This window comes from Eulemur rufifrons, chromosome 9 (assembly GCF_041146395.1).
Source record: "Eulemur rufifrons isolate Redbay chromosome 9, OSU_ERuf_1, whole genome shotgun sequence".
In the NCBI taxonomy this organism is placed as follows: Eukaryota; Metazoa; Chordata; class Mammalia; order Primates; family Lemuridae; genus Eulemur; species Eulemur rufifrons.
Genome location: NC_090991.1, coordinates 16,216,647 through 16,239,856, shown reverse-complemented (window position 1 = coordinate 16,239,856; position 23,210 = coordinate 16,216,647). Strand labels below are relative to the sequence as shown.

Here is a 23,210-nt window from a genome sequence, read left to right as displayed (position 1 = left end):
AGGCACAACTCTGGAAAACATAAACGAAGGATCCCGGCTTAGTGGTGCATTTTTTACAAACCAAGAATGGTCTGAGGGAGCCCAAGCGACACTCGGGGTGGAGCTGAGGTCTCCCTGCTCAGCTAACTCTCCTTTGGCAGCGGTCGGTTCTGTTCTGAGACTTGAGTGGGGCAGGCCCTTGCTTGATAATTTGAATTTCAGGAGACCCTCATCTGGATTTCACATCTTCCCTTTTGCTAGATCTTTTTAAGCCCTGTGACATGATGTCTTTAAGTGCCACCAGGTAAGGTTCCACGTGCTGGGGACTCTGACATACCCCTGGCGGAAATCCGGGAGATCCTGGCCGTGGGTGCTGCGGGGAGGAGCCGCAGCTGCAGGAGGAACCAGGAGGAAGTGGGGGGCCGGGCGCTTGGGCAGGTGGGCTGTGCCTTCTGGCTCTTCTCCCCTTTGCTCCAGGGATTTCCCCAGCGGACTCGGCACTGAGCCCAGGAAACGGAAACACTTGGAGCTGTTTATTTTAAATCCAGAATAAAGAGTTGTAGCTAGTTTCCCCTCCCGCATCAGTCAGCGCCTCCCGGAATGTCCGCCGCTTCCTGATGGTCATTAGGCCGGGGTGCGGCGGGACCCACGCAAATGTCACACCCCCTCGGTGGTTGCTTTCGACCAATTAAGAAAGCCTGGGCCTCCCTTCACCGGGCAAGGTTCCGAGGGTGTAGACAAGCCTCCAGAGGGCTGTGGCATCTGCCTTCCTGCTCGAGTCACAGAAACAAGCCCACGTCCCTGGAAGCCAGCGCATCCTACCGCTCAGGGGTGGTCAGAAACCAGGGCCGCCTCCCCAGCCCGGCTCCGGCTCCGGCTACGGGCAGCAGCCGGCCGGACGGACAGGGCTTTCGATTTGATGCTGGATCGGCAGTGCATGCAGAAGGAGGCAACTCTGGTTGCCCGTGACGTTCTGTGGCGGGTTTTCCATTTTGTTGAAATGCCGCAGCGCCGGTCACGTGTCCCGGGAACCTGCAGCCCCGCCCCCGCCCCCGGCAAGAAGGGGGGAGCCGGGCTGGGTCAGAAGCCCCTTCCCAGAGGCCTCCGCCGGGTCCGCAGCTCACACGGACACGCGGAGAAGCCAGTAGGGTTCAGGGAGAGCTGAATTTGCCATTTTTGCATCAGCGGGGGCCTCCTCGTTGAAATTTTAGGGCCATTTGTCTTCTAGCCAGCTGTTTCCAGCTGCAGTGTTTCCACACCCTAAACCTAGGCGGGATTTCATCAAGAGCCTGTGTATTAGGACGAGATGATCATGAATCATCTTCCCTTCCCTAACAGGATCATCAAATTGCATGCAACATTTACTAAGAGCTAATGCGTGAAGACATGGAAGGGGCGTTAGACACATGGAGGGGTGGAGGCCACCACAGCTGGGGCCCGGCTGGGAATTGTGGCCTCCTCGTTCACAGGGGAAATGCCCTTAAATGTGACTTCATCTCGTGAGTGTGTGTGTGCACGTGTGTGTGTGCTTGCTCTCGCGTGCTAATGTGGTTGGGGACTGTTTGCTGAAGCATATGTGAAAGAGGCAGCAGGGACACCCTTTCAATTTGCAATTTAGAATGAGTGATCACATTGAAGTCGAGGATGAGTAATGGAAATAGACTGGAGATTTTCTTTTGAATGTGAGCTGTCGGCTCTAGTATAGCTGAATCTATTACGATGAAGAGGTTCTTCCGGATTGTAGCATGTCCCTGCTGTAATACTCAGGCATGTTGTAAATTTGTTACATGTAGATGTATGTGTATACTGTGTGTATACATGTGTGTATGAATGGATATACACTAATTTATGATTTTAAGGAAATTTTTTCTTGGTCTAACATTTTGATTTAAAGTTTACTTTGGATAACCTAAGGTTTACAATTTTAACGTAAAAGTACTCGTATATCTCTTTGAAACACACTTGGACACATGGAGTCTTCAGTTTCCCTTTTGCTCAACAAGGAGACTCTACTTCAGTGCCCGGAGAAAATTCTGTTTATTAAAAAAGTTTATACTCAACTTTTCTCATCTTTCGTTGTCTTCCATCTTTGATTTAGCAAGCTGGAAGTTTCTGCTGCTTTCAGACATGACAGCCCGTTATTTAAGGGAAAGGAATTATGTTTTTCTAATGAATCTTATTTTTCTTACCCTTGCTGCTCTGGACTAGCACAGGAAGGAGAGAACACACTATAAGGGATAGAGTTGCTTTGACTTTTTAAAAAATAGTAATGAGCTAACTCTGCAATGACTATGAGATACCCACAGAAAACAAAGGGTGTGGCTTGGCTTTGGCAACCTCAACACAATGCACAATATCGCTTCACTAGGGTTGCTGTAATCTTTTCATGGGGGCTGTTTCCCTTTTGAAGAGAGAGGTGTGGTAGGTGCATGTGTGCATGTGTGTGTGTGCATGCAAAACTCAACCAACATAATGAAAATGCCTAATACTGCTTGAGCGCTTATCATGGAGCAGGCACCGTGCTGGGTGTCTTACATCCATTACCTCATTTGTTCCTCTCAACCATCTCAGTTGAAGCAGTCACCATTGTTATCTTCATCTTACAGCAAAAGAAACTGAAGCTCACAGAGGTTAAGTTACTTAGGGATATCGGGTCTTGCACCCATGTCTAGTCTGTCTCCAGAACCCACATCCTGACCTAAACCATCACACCTTGCATCTGCAGCAGCAGCCGCCCAGACACTGTCCCCATGAAGCTGTGTTGACGTGAACAGCTTTGAGTGATGCTGCTGCATGCAGGGGACCAAAGCCTCTGCAGTAGTGTCCCCGGGGAATGAGGAGCTGCTCCTTCCCTGCTCACTTTGTTCCTATCAGGGTTTGAGGTTTGGACAGTGAATCCAAACCTAACTTTTTCTTTACATTCTTCCTGCACCTCCCTCCCTGTCTCCTCCTCAGTTTCCATTGCTGAAAGGCTGACGTCCCTAATATAGCCTTACCTGAGGCAGATGGGTACCCTGGCCAACCCCAAGATAATCTCAAAGCTGTAGCCCAGTCCAGAGGAAGGAAGAGCCCTAGGGCCCTGTCAGGAGCAGTACACAGCTTCTTACTGAGGACACTACAGATGAGACCTCATCTCTGGTGTCCCTGGACAGTGCTGATACCTGGGGGATGTTCCTCTCTTCCCCAAGCAACCAGAGACATCTCGTACCATGAACAAACTTGGATGATATACTACAGTTTCCACATAGGGACTCATCTTTGTGTTTGTGGCCAAGGAGGCCCTGAGTAAAGTGAGATCGTAGCTCATCCAGGTGGAACTTGCTCTGCTTGATGTAACAGGACAGGGGTAGAAAATGAAGCCGGACTGGCCAAGGATGAGGCTGAGAAATTCCTGTGCACAGCCTGGAGAGGCAGTTACAGTCATCCCTTGATACCTGCAGGGAATTGGTTTCAGGACCCCTCATGGATATCAAAACCCACGAATGGTCAAATGCCTCATGTAAAATGATAGTAGTATTTGCATATAACCTAGGCACATCCTCCAATATACTTAAAATCATCTCTAGATTACTTATAATCCCTAATGCAATGTAAATGCTATGTAAATAGTTGTTATGCTGTATTATTTGTATTATTTTTATTGTTTTGTGATTTTTTATTGAGTTTTTTTCCCAAATACTTTCGATCTGTGGTTGATTGAATTCACAGATGCAGAACCCTCAGCTAAGGAGGGCTGATTGTATAACTATGTAAAGGTCCCCATTGTATGCATACCAACAAAAGCTGGAAAATGCTAATTGGGGTAGTGCATTTATGGGTCACATTTTACTCTTTTATTGTCTAAAAGTTTTTTTTTATTGTGGCTTTATGATTTTTACAACAGAAAATAACTGCGTATATTTATAGTTAAAAAAAACCCCAACAGCCTATATATATAATTTTTACCTTCCATGTGGCCTTTTGATGATATATGAAATGCATACAAATGAGCAAATGACAGGATGCTAATTGTGGTGTGGCTTCTGAGCCAACAAACAGCCTGGGTGTTCTTCATAGCAGGACCTTGGCACATTTCTTCTGTTTCCCCAGTCTTCCCTGCCATCGGCAGAGCTGGAGAGAGGTTTTGTTTCCCAGAACAAGGTATCTGTGACCCTGACCACTCCTAAGCAAAGTTTTTACACCTTCACCAGCTCCCTCAGAAGAATGAGGGTCTGGGTAGGAGGCAGTGCTTTGTGCTTGGAACCAGGCACCTTTGATTGCAGAATTAGTCAGGCCAGATGGGAAGTCAGCTGCTGTTGGTGTCTCGGCCGTGCCCTCCTTGGTGAGACAGAACCTCTTCCTTTTTGGAAGCCACGCTAGGAGTCAGCAGCAGCTCTGCCTTGGGTAGATGTGGCCACGTGTACTAACGTTGGGGTTAGTGGTCTTTGCAGGAAGTCGGGGTTCCTTGCAGGCCTGGAAGGAACTGTGGCCTGCTTATGTGTACAGCTCCATCTGTGGCCTCCAAGAGAGAGCAGCAGGGAACGAGGAGCCCCGGGGACCAGGATGCTTCTCTGTGGCAGCCTCCTCATCTCTGGTTAGTGTGGCAGGAGGCAAAGAGTATCTCTTTTATAGAAGCAGCCACTTTACCTTCAGTAAAAAGCAGCTCAGCCCTCCCTAAGGGCCCCCAAGGAACTAACCTCCAGTATGGAAGCTTGGGCCAGCCAGGTGCAGCCCCAGCACATGTTCCTATCTTAGCAGCCTGCAGTGTGACATTGATCTGACAGTCACCAGGGTGTATTTGCCCCAAGAGCCAGGGATCTGAGGGGCAGAGAAGGCCTGGAGCCCAAGTCCAGCTAAGTATTAAGAGGATGAGCTGTAGGAACTGCTTACTGGGGAAACTGAAAACCAAGTCATGAGTTCATCTGGGCCTGTGCTGGTTTTCTCCCCAGGGTGATCCAAAGCCCCCTGGATGTTGGCTATAGGGAGTGGGGGAGCCACTACCCAAGGCTCTGGGGACCAGCCTGGGGTCCAGGAGAAGAGACTCCCGAAAACCCTTCCCCCCCTCTGCTGGTGCCCTGTTGCTGCCCATGTGACAAGCATGTGGCTTCCTGAAGGGAAGAAACTTGCACAATCAGACAGAAATAGGAACCTGGAAGATAACTCAGTGGGTTCTGCAGGGGATTGGGCAATGATTTGTCTAGAAGACTTTGGGCTGTGAGAAGGGGGTTAGGGTAAGGAGACAAATTTCATCTGAGTCATGGCCAAGATCTGAGGAGGCCCCTAGAGCTTGAGACCTCGGAGTGGTCAGGAGGCAGGGGGTCAGTGTCCTCCTGTCTCCTACCTGTCAGACTAAAAATTGGGCATGGGACTGACTCTGGAAGGGGTGGGCAAGGACAGAGGTTTGAAATCATTGAGCAGGAAGCTGAGGCTGCCGCAGCTCAGAGCCACCAGCCGTCCCCCTCTCCCCGTCGGAGCAGGAGCAGGTCAGCGCCTGTTTCCTGGCAGCTCTGAAATAGGAATGATTCTCCTTAAAGTGCTTCTTGCCACACTCAGCTGAGCCTGGGCCAGGCAGGGCTGGGTGCTGCCTTTGTGAAAGAGATGCCTCCGAGATTAGGTATCCCCTGTGGCATTGCAAAGTGCTTCTGCCCAGGTGGCACTGCCAGGGAACTGAAATTCGAGTTTCTGTGGGAAGGTTTCTCAGAAGTACAGGGTCCTTCCTTAGGAACACATTGGCTGAAGGGCTTTCAACAAACTCACAAGGAGAGCAGGGGAGTCCTAAATCCTCGTATGCATTGAGGGGGAGTGGGTGTTCCAGAAAGGCTTCTTTATAAAGATGGGTCTAAGAAACCCTGCAAATCCTGCTGTATCACTGAATTCATGCTGCGGCCTCACATTAGATTAGCAGCAGTTTCTGTATTCTCCCCCAGTTCCCAAAAGAAACTTCTCTGCCGGTCATCCATTCTAGTTCCCCCCTCTACCCCCACTGTTGCCTCTGTGCAATTGCTTATGCTTTTCCTTTCCCCAGGAATGCCCCCCCAACCCCCGCAACACACACACACACACACACACACACACACTATTTCTACCAATGAAATATTAGTTTTCCTTCTGGGCTCTTCCTTCTAGAAGGATTTAGTCATCAACTCAATTTGAAGTGGTGTCCACCCCCCACACCTTGCCCCTCCGTAACTTACTGTCCAGACCTCACTCTCTGGACCCACCAGGCACTGCTTTGCCTCTTCATAATTTCTGGGCACATCTCAAGTCCATTATCATGAGCAACCTGGGCAAAGGAACCCTGTCTTAAATAGTAGGACCCAGGAAACAATGAGACAACAGATAACTTTTCTAGCCCTTGAAACCCATTAAACTTCTTGCAATATGGGAACTGAGGAGTGGGAAATAGGAAAGTTTTTCTACTCCCTTATCAGCTACTTCCTGGTCATACATCTCTCAAGGAATCCTAGACCAGGGAGGACTTACATTCCTTCGTGTCAAGGTGAGGAAAGTGCTCCCGGTGGTACAAGGGGAGAGGGGTGCAGGTCTGCACCCCCTCTCTGCGGGCCTTGTCCACATGCCTCGGAAAACTGAGGAAATCAAGGACTTTGCTCACAGCCAGGCGAAAGAATGCCAAGTCCGTCAAGTTCAAGAAAAATAAGGACAATATGAAGTTTGAAGTTCGATGCAGCAGATACCTTTATATCGTGGTCATCACAGACAAAGAGAAGGCTGAGAAACTGAAGCAGTCTCTGCCCCTTGGTTTGGCGGTAAAGCAGCTGAAATGAACCAGACATGTCGATTTGAATAATATTCAATTTTTAAAAATTAAAAGAAAAAAAAAAGTGAGGAAAGTAAGGCCCAGAGAGGGAAAGGGAGTTCTTTAAGGTCACACAGCAAGTTAGTGGCCGAGCAGGATCTGGATTCAGGGTGTGCTCAGTTTCCTGTTCTTCCCCTTTTGTTGGAGAGAGGCAGCAGTGTTGAGGGGCTAAAACATGGATTCTGGAACAATTGTGGGTCCTGTGATAATTAAACGATTTGATACATGCAGAGTCCTTAGATCAGCCCTGGCACCGTAAGCACAATATAAGTGTTTGTTGACGGCCACGGTGCCTCACGCCTGTAGTCCCAACTACTCTGGAGGCTGAAGCGAGAGGATGGCTTGAGCCCAGGAGTTTGAGGCTGCAGTGAGCTATGATCATGCCACTGCACTCCAGCCTGGGTGACAGAGTGAGACCCCATCTCTAAAATAAAAATTAAATAAATACATAAATAATATGAGTGTTTGTTGCCATCACCTTTACTATTTATTATTCCTCAGCCCTTCACTGATGCCCCCTACTCCCTCTCGCCAGGAGAGAGAAGAACTCTGAGAACATTGAATGTGCCAGAATATCCTTACCAGGCAGCAGGTGGGAAGCTGGCAGGAAGCTTAGAGGACTAACCATCTGGATCACTAACCCTAGTGGCCTAGGGTGATTTCCTGGGCCATTGCAGACGCAAGGTCCAAGAAACCAGATCTTGATTAAAAATTGGGTTTTTTATTTATGTCTTTGTTTGGATGAAGGAAAATGAAAAGTTACCACCTTCCCTTTTTGCAGGCCCCCAGCAGACCAGGTCAGTTTGGAGCTGTACTTTGCAGGGCCTGTCCGTTGGTCACTGTGGCCCAGTGCAATCAGGAGCTGCAGAAGGTCTGCTGAAGCCCTGCCCGTCAGTCAGGCTGCCTGCAGACTCTTCTCAAGCTAGGCCGTTGGGAGAGTGAGCACCCAGAATCAGCTTCCATCATATTTATCCCATCACTGAACTAAAAGCAAGATCTCCCATCTGTCTGGTTGGAGGTGCATCAAAGCCATTACTGGGAACCGGTGAGTTACAGTTCAGCCTGCAGTGCCCCGGGGCAGAGGAGTTCAGCATCACTGCCAGCAAAAACTAGCTGCTTCTCAGAACCCCGGCAGACAGGAAGAGGAGACAGGACAGGCATGTACCCAGAGGCTGCTTTTTCCCAGGGGAGGGCTACGGTTTGCCTCTCTTCTCTACAAAACCGTTTCATTGCAAATTTGGGACAGGACAAGGAGAAGAACTCTGCGAATTGAGACCGAAGTTCCCTTGGTGGGCGAAACCATTTCTGGGTTTCTATTCCATTTCCACGTTGGAGCCTGATTGGGTGAAAAACAGTCCAGCATCACATGCTGGCTGCTTAGCCAGGGAGCCCTGTGCATCGGGGAGTTTTCAGTTGAGGTTTTTTTCTGAGCAGTTAGAGAATTAATTGGAGCAGCAGTTCTCCCACCCAGGATTCCAGCATCCTGTTGTTCTTTTTCTGAGTCTTTCCACAGAGTGTGGCCATTCTCAGCATGCACATCCCACCCAGCCCAGACAGTTCTCTTCCAGTTGGTGGAGCAGGGCCAGCTGAAGCATCTGTACTGCCTCATTCCAGGTTCTTTTGACATACTTGGTCATTCATTCATTCATTTACATTTACTCATCCATTCATTCAAACTACTATTTGTGCAAGGTGCTAAGGTTACAGTGAACAAGAGAGATGTGGTTCCTACCGTCTGAGAGTTCTCAGTCTAGCAAAAGAGACAGGCTCTGAACAATTTACAAGAGCACTGGCCTCCCTGGTGGGGTGGTTAGGAAAAGCTCCCTAGAAGTGAAATTTAAGTTAAGGCAGGAAGGGTGAAGAGCAGACACCCAGACAGAGTGGAAGCAGAGCATTTAGCCAGACATATCAACCTGTGCAAAAGTTCTGATGCAGGAAAAAGCAGAAAAGAGAAAAGAGGAGAATGTGGCGATGAAGCTAAAAGGGATACAGAGGCCAGGGCACAGAACCTTGTAGGCCACCAAAAGGATATGTGTCTTTATGCTGACAGCAGTGGGAAGCCGTAGGTGAGTCTTGGTAGGAGAGCACTGGCATGCCAGGTTTGTTTTAGAGTGCTCTCTAGTTGCTGTGGGAAGCGGGAAACTTTTTCCTCCAATTGATCTTTGTACTTATGATGTCAGCCTCATGAGCCTGGGACTGCTCAAACCAACAGACCCAGCTCCAACGTGACCATTGTGCAGCTTTCACTGGCCACTGTGTCCAGAGTCGTGTCTTTTTCCACTCTTTCTTCATTAGAACACATCATGTTTATTGGTTTCTCATGTTGGCCCCCAGCGCTGTGTTTATGAGACTGAGCTGACCAGCTCAGGACAAGGTGCAAAGAGTTTGGGGAAGAGGAAATTAGGAGTCATGAGGTTTCACGATCAGAACTTGAAATTGCCTTATATAAAAGATGCATTTCCTGGTGCAATTCAGGGACAGAGAACAGGGTTAGGTTGAGTCATCCCAGTGGGAAGGGAGGCAGGGATGGTCCCTTGGGAGTTAGGGAGTGGCATTGCTGGGCCTTGTATGATTTCTTTTCAGAGACCATCTGCTGGCTCCTAACGGTTTGAGTTGGCCTGCCAGCCTCTCCCTTCCAAGGGTCGTGATGAACCAGTGCAGGCTGGGTGCAGGTGTGCGTGCCTGACCTCTGGGGAGGGGCAGCCAGAAGCACTGGCATCCCCTGTGAAGGTGGTCTGACCCAGGCCTCTCTCAACCCCTAAGTTCATAAAGGCGCAATCGAGTTAGGGAGAACACCAAAGGCAGCGTGATGGGAAAAGAAGGGGTGGGTGTATGAGCTTGCCGTGCACAACCGTCCTCAGTTCCCCGTAACCTGGTAGTGTTCTCAGTGCTGTTGGCATTGAGTACAGATGTTCTTTAGGACAGTCCTACATGTTGCAGGACGTTTTAACATCTCTGGCTCCTGCTCATTCAATGCCAGTAATTCCCCCTAGTTCTTGTGACCACTTTAAACGCTCCCACACATTTTTAAATACTTCCTGGTGGGGCAATACCGACTACCCCTCCCCTAATTGAGAACGACTGTTTCAGTGATTAAGAGGACAAGGTTATGTGCAGCTGTGCTTCAGGTCTCTGCAGCTGGCAAGCAGGGAGATTGGGGAAATCTCCCCATTTGAGAATCTCTTAGTGAAGATTTTGATTGGGGGATGGTCATTCGCTTCACGTCACTCTTGGGGGACCCTACTGCCTCCTGACCAAACGGAGTTCCTCCTGACTTCCCTAGCCTCATCGCTCTCAACTGTAACCTGCATCCCTGTGCAGAATCTGGTCGAGAAGCTGAGTTTTTATCCGGGCACTACCAGGCCTCTTGGCTAGAACACCTCTGGTGGCCGAAGTGCCACTCTGTTGGGCCACCAGATGGCGCTCGGGAGCCCACACTTTCTGCCGCAGGACCGGTGGTGGCAGGAGTTGACTGCAGAGGGAACTTGCCTTAAAGAGGCCTGGTCCTTAAAGAGACACAGCCACACACCGGCATACTTGACAGACAACCCCAAAGCGGGATCCACTGATGGCAGGCGCCACTGGCTAGGCTGTGAGGCTCCGTTGTCCTTGCCTTCCTGAATGTGGAGCCGCCACCTCTTTGGAGCCAGTCTCCTTGACAGCCTGCCCTCAGCCCCTGCGGCCACTCCTGGGCCTACGGGGACAGGGCCAGCCTGGTGGGTGGCGTCAGAGATTCTGGCAGAGCAGCGCAGGGCTGGGACACATCTGCAGAACTCTGGCTGGAAGAGCGAGAAGCACAGCCAGCTTCAGGGCAGTGGTGACCACAGGAGGGCAGAGGGCCAGCCTGGGAGCTCTGACCCCCACTGGACATGCTCCTGCTTCCCTTGGGACTGATGGGATTGGAGCCATCGAACTAGGTCTCTGGGTTTTGAGGACTTAGAGAATCCTTCCGTCTCTTCGTCTGCTGGCGTCTTTCCAAATGCTGATGGGGACTTGGCGGTGAGTAAATTGGGAAGGGGGCTCCAGACCCTGTGGTGGAGCCCTCTCACAGACTCTTTGGGAAAACTCTCTCGTTGACCCCTGGGTGTTGCAATCTGAGCACTGTCAGGGGAGGGCTGTTTGAGCCGGGGCTTGGCAAGAGACCCTCCTAAAATTGCAGCTTGTTGGTATAATCTAAACCAGCTGCTCTGTCCAGAATGCTGGACTTGCTGTGACCCTCCCAGCCATCACAGCCCCTGGGAAATGTGTCCGTATGTGTGGGGAGTGTCACAGCTACAGGGACCTGGACTTCACCGTGCTTTCTCCTGGCAGGGATGCTGAGGGAGGCAGCAGGGGGGCGAATGCAGTTCTCTGGAGAGCAGGTCTACGTTTTGCCAGAGCTGCAGATCTTTCCCATGACTCAAGCTGATGCGAAACTTTGGTAGAGAAATGAATAATTTGAGTAAATCTCTGTTGCCTGTAGATCTCACTGCCTGCTAGAAAAGCTAGGAAGCTGAGAAGAGGCAAAGTAGGAAAAGGGCAAAAGGCAGACTCTTAGGCCAGGCCTTCTCCCTTAGATGTGACTCTGTGGAGGCGTGGGGAGTTTTCTTCTGAGGATGAATCTTAGAATAGTAAATACTTAGGCTGGGCACGGTAGCTCACGCCAGTAATCTTAGCACTCTGGGAGGCTGAGGCGGGAGGATCGCTCGAGGTCAGGAGTTTGAGAACAGCCTGAGCAAGAGTGAGACCCCCATCTCTACTAAAAATAGAAAAAATTAGCCAGGCATGGTGATAGGTGCCTGTAGTCCCAGCTACTCGGGAGGCTGAGGCAGGAGGATCCCTTGAGCCCAGGAGTTTGAGGTTGCTGTGAGCTAGGCTGACACCATGGGACTCTAGTCCAGGCAACAGAGTGAGACTCTGTGTCAAAAAAAAAAAAAAAAAAAGATAGTAAATACTTCTTTACTGTACCAAGGAAAAGGAAATGAAGCAAGGAGTGGAAAACAGGCCACACCAGGATCTGCTAGGAGGCAAAGTTTATAGTCTGCTAGGGCTGACAGAAGGTCTCGAGGTCATCTACCTGATTCACCTGGGTGCCCACCATCTATAGATGTGAAAACTGAGGCTGGGAAAGCTAGAGACTGGCCTGAGGCATAGAAGCAGTGGGGTTTGGCAGGCACAGGCATTCAGGAGACTGTGATTGGATTGCGTTCAGCTTGTCTCCAGGGTCATCTGCCCTGTTGTAGTAGATGCGGTTTTCTTTGGGAACCAGTTCTCTTTTTGCTTAATCATTGGTGGCCCGGGGGGGTTCTGAAATAACACTGCCTTGCATTCCTCCTATAGCTCAGATTTCTTCCTCCCTGAGTTTAACTTCATTCTGTTTATTCATTTGTTCACTCATTGCAGCCCAATACAGAGATTATGCAAGTGAATTCTGGATTCAGATTCGGTTCATTTCCAGGTGTCGCTATCTGCTAGCCAGCCAATGGCTTAGCCCTTCTGCACCTAAATTTCTTCTTCTTTAAAATGGACGTGATAGTAGATTGGCCTATTGTGAGGACTGGGTGAAATAACCTATGTAAAGCACACAGAGCAGTGCCTGGCACCTAAGCAACACTCAGTAAATGCTAGTTGTCATTAATTTCATTTATTCAACATGCTTTATTGGATGCCAGTCTGCCAGTAATGCATGTTGGGCTTTTGGCAGAAAAAGCACTCACCTGGGGGCACAGTACAGTTATAGATGCTTTGGAGGCCTATCCGGGCCTCATTCATCCACTGAGCTGAGCACTGGGTGTGCTGCAATGAAAAAGATGCAATCCCAACTTTGAAAGAGCTAATCTGCCAGGGAGGGTGCAAACTCTTGGTTTTTTGGTCATCACAGTCTGTTTTCAATTGAATGTGGAGGGCTCCTCTTCCCCCTCTCCCACCATTTGTGCATCCAGCCTCTGTACGCACTGGTGTTCCCTGCCTGGCCCCTGCCAGGGAACACAGCCTTTTCACCAGCGGTGACCTCTGCATGGTCAAGGATGCAGGGACTCCTGGGGCCTTCCTATCATGCATGATGGAGCTGAGTTGCTAATGTGAGACAGGAAGAAAAGTAAAGATATCCAGTTTGGCCCCATGGACTGGACAGGGAATGGTTAGAGAGCACTCGGGGGAGGCGGTGTGATGGATGCAGACTCAGTGCCTGGGGGAGCATGGGCTGGTCCAAATCTGTACTTAGCTGAATCAGGGAGGTCTGTCTACAAGAACACCTCCCTGCTGCTCTGACAGATTGGGGCTGATGGCTGGGATTAAGAGCACTTCAGGGTAGCATCACCTTTGGCAAAGTACAAATGACAATGACTCTGTAACTCCTTCTTTCCCAGGGCATGGTGTTAGGTCTCCCCAACCTCCTACGTGTCCTCAGTGCCAGGGATCTGGAGGCTTCTGTTCCAGTCCCAAATCACCGTGGTATTCAAGGGCCCACATACTGTCTCTATGGCCAACATTAGAATCAGGCCGTGCAGTGTTAACATCTACTGGAGACGGTCCAATAAAGGCATCAAGGGAATCTTGAAGTAACTGCCCTTTCCCAAGACACATGTGTCTGATATAGACATCCGGAGATGGAAGAGGGCTGGTGCAGGGTTTCCTAGAAGGTGATCTCTAACCCACAGACCAACGAAGATTTCCAGGGACCTTTGACCTGGAATCCTGCGTTCACCAGTCAGCTGGCAGTGCAGGCAGCATGCTTGGCATTTAAGAGCACAAACAGACTGCCTGGGTTCAAGTCCCAGCCCCCACTTAACTTGTCCAGGTGGGTTACTTAGCTGCTCAGTGCCTCTGTTTTCTCATCTGGGAAATGGAGAAAACTAAGATAACAGTGATGTTCACAGTGAGATAATTCCTGTGAACAAAGCACTGAAACCCAAGCCGGGCACACAGTAGGCATTCGATGTTAGCTATTAGAAGTCTTCCTCTTTACGGCCTCCGAGATTCATCTCTCCCTCTACCCAATATTGTGTGTGGAGTGGAAGGTCCATGGCAGGATTAAACAGAATGTACGAAAAAGCAAATTACAGCAAAGCTAAGGAGAGCAACTGCAACATTTTAGCTTGAAAGATGCCGAAAATAGTGTTCAAGCCTTTGTAGATAAAAATGTAAAATGTATGCAAATGTATGTGACTCACACAGAAACATACATCCATGGCTTCCTCGCAGTCAGCACCGGATGTGGCCGTCAGGAAAACCCCCCACAATGTGGGGAGAGGGCCCAGGCTCTCTTGGTTGTTGTTGTTGTCATTGGGCAGGGGACAGTGCTGCTGCCTCCCTGGGCTGGTGGCTGCTGGTGGCTGCAGCTCATGCTCCTGTTTCCACCTCTCTCCTGGGTTCTGTGCCTTCAGAGAGCTCCATGTGGGAAGAAGAGAAGCCCTTGCCCTTCTCTGCCCCTCTGGCCTCACCATCCTCCATCTGTTCCTCGGAGAGCCTGCTTGTTCCCTCTCCCATGCCGGAGCTCTATTTCTGGAGCATCTCATTGGAGATGCACGCCCCCCTCCATGCCAAGCTCCAGGTGCCTGTTCGGTCCTCCCTATCTTATGTGCGAGTCAGGGACAGTGGGAGGGCGACAGCTGAGCAGGGAGGGGCAGGTAGAGGCGGAGCCAGTGCCTGAGCCAGGAGGGTTGGTTGGGGTCGCGGAGAGCCTAGTAGACTTAGGAAGAGGCTAATGTTGAAAAGCATCTGCTGCAGCCACCTGTAGAGGCTTCCAGACCCCAGAGCATCTCCCCCTGCACCTCCCAGGGGCTCACCCAACCTGCCATGAGCTGGTGGCCACCATCTCCTCTTGGGCAGCTGCAGAGGCCTCTGCCCTAGCAGCTCGAGGGGCTGGGCACAGGCTTCCTCTCAGCATCATGAGTGAGGGTCTGCTTCTCCGCTTAAGAACTTGATCTGTGGCTGTTTGGAATGATGAGGACCCCCCGCCCCACACACACACACAGTGTTCTGTAGATGCTGACAACACTGCCCTCCACGGAGACCTTCCTATAGGCCTCTGTAGAGATGGGTCCCATGACGGTTTTGCCCTTAACTTCCTGGGGATGGGGTGGGCTGAGGACTGCTCCACTATCAGAAATGTCACTGTCTGAGATAAATAGGTGGCTCAGTACAGGGCTCCCTGGCAGGCCCCACTGACCCCGCTCTGAGGAGGTCTGCAAGACCTGATCTATGGGAAAGTTGCCGAGGGTCCCATAGAACTAGCACACAGGGGACAGGCATAAGGACCCCCCAATCTCCTCACTGCCCTTAGGGGAAGGGGTCTTTGTTAGAAGGAATTTTGCTTCTAAAGGTTCTATTCTCAGAGGCATCTTGACCCCAGACTTCCCTCAACCTGTACGGATCATGTATACCTGCTGGGCCCCCTGGGCTGCGGCTAGGCATCCCCGAGAGGGACCCGGGGTGGGGGATCCAGTGGACACCCTGAAGCTTCTCCTGTACCCCAGTTTGTCCTCCCGCCCAGAAGGGGCGTATTGGAGACTGCCCTTCCTCCTCAGCCCCTCGTTGACCTTCGCCCCCTGGTGTGTAGGGCAGGAACTGGCGCGCTCTAAGGTCAAGGGTGTTTAAATGGTTGAGGCTCTGTTGAGGTTTGGAAGGAAAGCGTACCCGGCAGCTGAGCCTTCCCGCGGCGCTCAGGACCTTAACCCCGTCAGCGCCGCCTCCCAGGCTTGTCTAGGGGAGGGGCCTGGCAGCCGCACCGGCACCCGAAACTGCGCTTAGAGATCCTGGGGTGGCAGGTGATGTCACCCTGCGGGCCCATAGGTCTCCTCGCGGCACCTAGTCTGCGGATTGCCAGAATTCTGCTGAGCCCAGCGAGGGGAGGAGGGGGAGCCCGGGTCTGCGCCGCAGCCCGGAGATCCCCGCGGGACCACTCCTCGCGTACCGCTGGAGCCCCTCTGGCCTGGGCGTCGGTGGGGCACGGCGCTGCCCCCCACACCCCGCACCCGGGTCCGGAGGCGTGCTGCAGCTAGGGGTGGGGGCGCGCCGGAGCCTCGCGCCGATTGGTCGCGGCCTCCACCCCCCGCCTCTGGGCGCCGCGCAGCCCCCGGGAAGTTGCTAGTTGGCGGGCCGGCTGCGGGGCCGCGGCTCCGGGATCCGCCGCGGTGCTCGCCGCGGCCGCAGTGGCCGGAAGGCTTCCCGGGGGCGCCCGGCTGCCCCCGCCCGCCCTCGCCTCCTCCCCCGGCAGCTCGGGCTCGCTCCTCCCTGCTACCTGTTTCCCTGCCTCCCCAGCCTCCACCCCGCGCTCGGCAACTTCGGCCTCCGGAGCCGGCCGCCCCTCCCGGCTCCCCGCCCGCGCCCTCCCTCCTTTGTTGTGAGATGAGGGTCTGGTTTCCGATCTGACGGAGCCGCCGCCGCTGCCGCCGCGGAGCTGCGGGCATGGAGCCGCTCAGCCACCGGGGCCTGCCGCGCCTGTCCTGGATCGACACCCTCTACAGCAGTACGTGTGCGCTGGGGCCCGGGAGGCCGGGCGGGAGCGGGCCCGCGGAGCCCCGACGGCCCCGGGTCTCGAGGTGCGGGGCTTGCGTGGGAGCCGCGCGGGCGGGGGGCTGCGCGCTGTGCTGGCCAGGTGCCCAGCGGTCGGGAGCGGCGTGGGGCCTCCCGCGATCGACCGCAGATGGGGTTCCCGAGCGGACTTCAGGTGGGTGGGCGGGGGGCCGTGGGCCGACGGGGCCAAGAGAGCTGTGTCACCCCCTCCCACCTGTTGTGTAACCCGGCATTCCCAAACCCTCAGGAAGAGGGGTGAGTCCTTTTAGGGTGCTGCCTCGGTTCCCAGACTGGCAGCTTCTCTGTCCGCACTGGAGCAGAACGGTCATTTTGGGAAAAGTCCTTGGCACCCGAGTTTGCCACCTCAGGGACATCCTTAGCCCGCTGTGTGGTTTGGGGTGGCGGGAGTGGGATCGGGTGGGAAAGGAGACTGCAGGTACAGATTTCTGTGGGGACCATTGGATGAAGGAGCTAAAATCCCGGGCTCAGCAATCTTTCCTGCCAGCCTCATCACCACCCCCACCCTCATCACCACCACCACCTCCAAAAAAGAAAAAAAAAAAACAACCTCCGGTTCTCCACCCCCTCGCTCCCAAATCTGCTGCGAGCATGTGATTGCTCTTGCACGGCCAAGGGGGGGTGTGAGGGGGGATGTGTAACTGATCACCGGTACTTCCTGGGGTCTTGGGCTAAACCGTGAGCCCCCCCCCACCCTCACGCCGCCTTGCTTAGGTGGCTGAAACGCCCCTGCCCCTACTCCCCACCCCTCCCTTGAGATGCCTTCCCTAGATGCTTTCGGTGATGTAGAAAGAGGGTCCTACTGGCCCCTGAGAAAGATAGTGAGTGGATTTCACCCTTCCTGATCCACTTGAGTGGGACCCTCCTGCTCTCTCTTGCAACCTCTCTCAGCCCGGAGTTCTGATGTATTATAGGAGTTGGGGGAGGCAAGTGCAGCCAGGTTCTGGTTCTAGACACTGGATGCCATGGGACAAAGGCATTTTTAAGGGTTAACCTAGCTCAAGTTCCTTGATAACAGTCATATTTTGAGGTGGGGGTGGAAAAGGATGTTGCCTTGAGCCCCAAGGTCTTGCCCTGGAGGCTCTGTAGTGCTCAACTTTCAGCCTCTGACCTCTGCATCCCCTTGGGTCCTCTTCCTTCCCCCTATCTTCTTTTCCCTCCCCCTTCTCCTCCATCCCACTTTCCTTCCTCTCCTCCCCCCAGGAGCTCTCCTAGCGATGGTTCATTCTGCTTTGTTTTTTCAACATCAAAGGGGCAAAGCTGGATCCCCTGAGCGTGGGTCCTGCGCCAAGCGCAGCCACTCCATCTGCTCCTTCCCAGGCAGAGGCCAGCGTCGTCGGGTGGAGGTCAGGCCCATGGCTGTGTGGCGTGTGTATGCACGTGTGTCTGTGTGAATGGGGGCACACATCTGTTCTGAGCCCTGATGTAGATCAGCTCCTGACCCAAAGGAAGGATTAGTGACCTTCTCGTAGCTGTGCTCTTGCAAATAACAGTCATAACAATGCCTCATATTCACATGCTGCTTGTGTTCCTGAATATTTCTGGCTCTTTGCAAAACCCAGTACTGGTTTTCCTATTTCCCAAAGCATGGAATCCAGTGGAAACCTGTCTCTGGCTTTCTGTTCATTGCTGAAGAAGATTCCCCAACCAGATCATTTCCAAGTCTTCCCCACCCAACCCCTCTCCTCTGGAGCCTGGAGCAGAGAAGCAAAATTGCCTGAGGCCGCCTTGGACATTCCTGACCAGAGGAATGCCGGGAAAAGGAAATTAGGGGAAAAGGGAATGAGGCCAAGGGCGTCTTAGGGGGTACTGCTAACCAGCCCTGACTCGGGCAGGCTGGTATCTGAGCTGTCTCCCTACTGCTGCTGCCCTGGCCTCTGGGCTCCTGGAGCAGCCTGGGGGATGGGATGGGAGGGGGCACGGACTTGGCAGCAGTGTGAGGAGTCCCTGCCTCCCTCTTCAAAACAGCTTCTTTGAGAGCCGTAGCATGAGGCTTCCTGGGGAGGTGCTGTACAGTCATGTTTGGGCTGTTAGCCATCAAGTTTCCTCTTGACAAGAGCCTAAATTAAAACAAATACCCGGGCTGTCATTTGCCTGGCAGCATGGTTTTGTGGCTCCCAGAGGAAGTTCCTCTGCCTCTTGGGAAGCTGTTTGCTTGCAAGGCTCACAATCCTGGGGTGGCAAGTCCCCACAAGTGCCAGATCCATCAGGAATTGTCGAGGGGGTACACCCAGGGCACAGGGCAGCCAGCGTGACTTAAAGATGTGAATGACTCTGTGATAGAGGTGCCTCCTAAGTGTCGCTGCTGGTAACAGTGATAATTGCCTCTCCTGAGTACCTACCGCATGCCAGGCCCTGTGGTAGGTACTTTGTCCGTTCCCTCCAAGCATCACAACTTTGCAACTCTTACAGGTTAAGAAACAGGGGCTTAGCACAAATCATTTATCCAAGGCCACAAACCTGATCAGTGACAGAGCTGGAATTCAGATCATACCCTAGAGAGGTGAGGAGGACTCTGAGTGTCACTGGATATGTCTGAGCTTATTCAGGCCTTGCGATGTCATGCAATGGAGGACATCTGTCTCTCTGGACCTCTGTCGCAGAGTTCTCCCTGAAATGGTCCAGCAGGGTAAGTGGCTTTCAATGACTCTGACCCCAACCTGTCCTGTGCCTCTTGCAGCACCTGGGGACTGGGCCAGGAGCCCAGGTGGGGATGGCTGAGGCTCTGTCTGAGTCCACTGAGGCCAGTGGTTCTCTACTGCTCAGGTGCCAGCCTGCCAACCAGCCCTGTCCCTACACACTTCTTGCCTTTGGAGTTGTCAGCTTATTCTTTCTGGCTTTAGCGTCTGTGCCGGGAGGAGCGTGCATGCCCACTTCCATCACAGGGTGATGGTCATTTGATAAGGGGTAGGCAGCCAGTCCCCTCTCTCCCCTGTGGTGGAAGTTCTGAAGGGCTGGGGTCATGTTGATGTGTCTGACTCAAGGAGATGGGTTGGGTCCCAGCTGCCAGTGTGAGCTGGGACCGACCAGAACAGGGTCCTTTGCCTCAGACAAACTGGAGTGGCAGATAACGGTTCCAGCCACCCCAAATTCCTGTCTCTGTGCCACTCATTTTCCTGCACTGATGTAATAATGTCAGTTTCAACCCCTCAGTACCTTGCCTAGGTTCTTTCCCTGGGGCTGGTGTGACTCTTCGGGGCTGTTTTCTTCATTATCTTAACTCCTCTGTGTCTTTCACCGCCCTTCCACTAAACACTTACCACTTTCTTTTTGTTTTTGTCTATATCGTGGGATTAGACTACATTCAATTAAATTCTGTGGCGTGCCCCCAAGATGGGTAGCGGCTCTGAAACTTTCTCTGTCCCTTGGAGTGGAGACAGCCCTCTGAGCAAGACCTAGATTGAGACCTATGTGTGCCCCAGGCAGGCTAACAATCTGGCCCCTCTTCAAGGGAAAGTCTTTAAATTGTGTGTTCAGGATTTATTTAGAAGAGAGGCAGAGGGTTGCATTTCAGCTCTCTGCCTTTGCTATTTCAGCCTCTTTTTTTTTTTTTGGTCGCAAGCAATTCAGTTCTGGTCCCAAACATACCTACCCTACTGAGCCAATCAAAAGCATGCAGTTTCTTGGACCTTGTAGAAGACAGAACGTGACCATCTGTTGGTACTACAGCCTGCCTTTTAGAGCCAACTTCTCTTACCCCAAGCAATATTTCCAAGGGATATTTTGGTCTCTTGTGATATTTTCATGCCCTTTATAGACTCAGTGCCCCATGCATGGGCCAGGGAAGTATTTGGGGCTGTGAGGATACAGACCTATCTCCAGGTGGTCATGACCCTGCCTCAGTCTTTCATCTCAGTCCTACATTAGCTACACCAAGGACCAAGCCGCTGTCCTGACAGATCGGGTGAGTTTGATCAGAGCAACTCGCTGGCCCCAGCTGCATCGGGTCGCCCCTGATGTGCTAGTGAACACCGGCTGACCGATGCTTTCTTGTCTCTGAATAGCCCCAGTAATTGATTCCTTTTTGTGAACAGCAGCCCGTAATTGTCATGGCTGCTGGAGTCTCAGAGGTGGGGCTGGCAGAAGAATTAAGTCTTCTACTCAGAGAAACTTAATTTGTTGTTGTTGTGACTGTTGCTGTTATTGTTCTTTGGGAAAAGGAAGAAATCTGTGGAGAATTAGCTAGAAAATGCTGTTAGGGGGACACAGGATGGGGGAATGGTGAGAAAATCCTGCCTCACTCTTGGGGGTAGAAGACGTGGGCCCTCCTGAGATATGATCTGCTTTCTGGGACAATTCTGGTACCTTCTTTATGCCCACTCCTCTGTAAAGTGAAGCTATGATGTCTCTCATGGGTGTCGTGTGGATTAATTAATGTTTATAAAGTGCTTTGAAGATGAGTGCTATTGACATGCTCAGCTGTCCAGCTCGTCACGGCCCTCATCATTGAACAGGGATCTGTGAAAGGCTTGCAGATGAGCTTGGAAGGGACTGGAAAGGGGGTGAGGGGCCGGGCAGGAATAGTACTGGACCAGTTTTCTAGGTGGTGCCTAGCCCAGTGCCGCACGAGATAGTTTTCAGTTGCATGAATATGTGAGGGAAAAGAAAACTTCTGGGTTCCTATCTCCTTTAACTCCTAACTCCAACAGAAATCCCAGAAACCTGTTAGCTGGCCCATTCACAAGTTTCCTGGTGTGTGGATTTGGTAATTGTAGTAGCTTGTAGTGTAGTCAGAGACCCCCGAGGGAGTCTGCGCTTTGCGAGGGCTTGTGGTTGGAAGGCTTCACTGCCAGTGTTTGTGCTGCAGCTGTCTGGCTCAGCTTGAGCCCTTTGGGGCAAGCCTGGAACGAGGCAGCCTCAAGACAACCCCAGGTCCTTTGCCTCCTGCCAGGCCCATGCCAGTGGTAGGCTAAGGTGATGCTTGGGGGTTAGAGTACCCAACCCCGATACTTTCTACCTGCAGGGTCTGAGTGACTGCTTGTACCCGTGGAAGAGGCCTGCGGGCTCACCTGTCTCTAGAGCTGCGATAGAGGAGGCTGTATCTTTTAGGGCAAGATATGGTCAGTTGGACACATGGGTGCACCTGGATGGCAGGGGGCGTGTTCCACTGGTCCCTGAAGCTTGGGGAGAATGTGATCCAGACCCTGTGAATGGGGAAGAAGAATGCAATCTGGGCAGCAGGCAGACCACAGAATGCACCCCAGATGGGGGTTGGGGCTAAAGCCCAGCCCTCCCCCTGCCTGAGGCATCTGACGGAGAGCCTTGTGAGGTGGGGCCAGCTGGTACCATGACCACCTGCGGGTGGGGCAGCCAGTTCTTGGTCCCCAGATTCAGACCTGATTTGGGCCTCTCCCTCGGCTTTGCACTCCCATGCTGTATTCCCTCTTCTCCTCCTGCCCTTCCTTCCTCACCACACACCAGAACAAAAGATGAACATGGGTTTACTGGCCACACAGAAAATGTCAGGGTCAGCCTGGTCTTCGGTAGAGGGGGCCAGAGAGGATGGGCTCCATGGGGAGCTGAGTGACCAGGTGCCACTCCCTTCTTTCTTGTCTCTGCCTTCATTTCTGATGTCTTCATGTCCCTCTAGATTACAGGTAGATATGGCAGGTGTGATCCAACATTTTGCCTAAAGTGAGCAAGGTCTCCAGAAGGGGGTGGGTGGCTGGGAGGCCTCAGGTAGACCAGTGAGTGCCAAAAGAGCTCAGAGTCCTCGTCACTCTGGGCGGCTTGGCTGTCGGTGGAGTGGGGCTGCCTAGAAAAGCCCAGTATTGACTGGGGATCTGTGGGTTTATTCAGGGCTATTAGGGAAGGATGTGACCATAATTTCCTTCATGGGATTGGAGGGCTGATCCTATTAGTGTGCTTGGCTAACCCCTTCCTCCTGGGCATTGCCTCCTGGGCAGCGGCAAGGGTTTAATGGATCAAGATTATGGGGACCAAAGATGCTGTGTAATTAAGCCCAGTTATTTCTCTGGCTGGGGAACGGGAACATCTCCTCCCCACAGCAGCAATTGATTTTCTCAGTTGTGGCTACCCTGTCCAGCTGCATGTTACCCTGGGCCCAGACAGCTCGTGGGCCATCTTTTTGAGTGAGTCTCTCCCTTACCCAAAGGGTGCACTTTTAGGAGAAAGACCCCTCTATGAGAGTTCTGGGGGCAGGGTGGTGGTGTGTGCTATGTGATGGCACTCAAACGGGGACCTCTTTGGGAAATGTGTCTGTGTCCTACAGAGGTACATAGAAACTGCATCCTTGCATCTTCCAGAATCACTGGACCCATCTGTCCTGCTGCGTTCATAGAAATTAGATTTTTCCATTTGATCAAGAAAGAATAGAAGAGAAATGTACCATTTAATCAGCCCTACTGTGTGCCAGATGCTGGGCTAGGTACTTCCCACATTATCCTGACAACCCAAGAAGGGGACCTGTTGTCAGCCCCCTGTTTTATAGATGAGAAAACTGAGGCCCTGAGAGGTTAAGTTGTTGCTGAAGGTCTTCTGGTTTGAAGTGGGTCAAATCTGATCTCTCTCTGGCTTTATGGCCCATTTAGCTTCCAACAGCAGTAATGATTAAAGCCAGGACCAATTGAGTACCTACTGTGTGTCAGCACTGGCCCAGGCACTTCACACCTGTCATCACCAGGGCTCAGCAGCCCCCATCTTATGAGGCTGGAATTATTATCTCTATTTTATAGAAAGGGAACTGGGGCTCAGGGAAGTTAAGAATTAATTCAAGGTCATAGAGCCAGACTGCAGGCCAGGAATTGAGTACCAGGTTGGCTCGACTCTAAACTGTGCTCTTTCTCCCACGCTCCCTGGCCCTTCACAGCAGTGCCAGTGAGGGCCCCTTGGCAGCTGGTATTTCACTGAGGTTTATTGATCTGGTTCATCTCTCTAGCTACAGTGACGGTTGTGAAGACCA

General features: G+C 52.2%; 1 protein-coding gene and 1 pseudogene across 2 annotated transcripts in view; both read left to right on the top strand.

The window, feature by feature from the left end:
* The window catches only part of ABR (ABR activator of RhoGEF and GTPase), a 174,142-nt gene that overhangs the window by 23,977 nt on the left and 126,955 nt on the right, over positions 1–23,210 (top strand). Inside the window, exon 1 of one of the 2 annotated variants that reach the window (XM_069482193.1) lies at positions 16,163–16,223. The exons of the other annotated variant lie outside the window; for it this stretch is intronic. Within the exon in view, the coding sequence (XP_069338294.1) occupies positions 16,163–16,223 (61 nt within the window). Of the gene's footprint in view, positions 1–16,162; positions 16,224–23,210 lie in introns of those variants that run through there. 2 annotated transcript variants of the gene reach the window in all.
* Positions 6,533–6,743, top strand: LOC138391991 (large ribosomal subunit protein eL38 pseudogene; annotated as a pseudogene).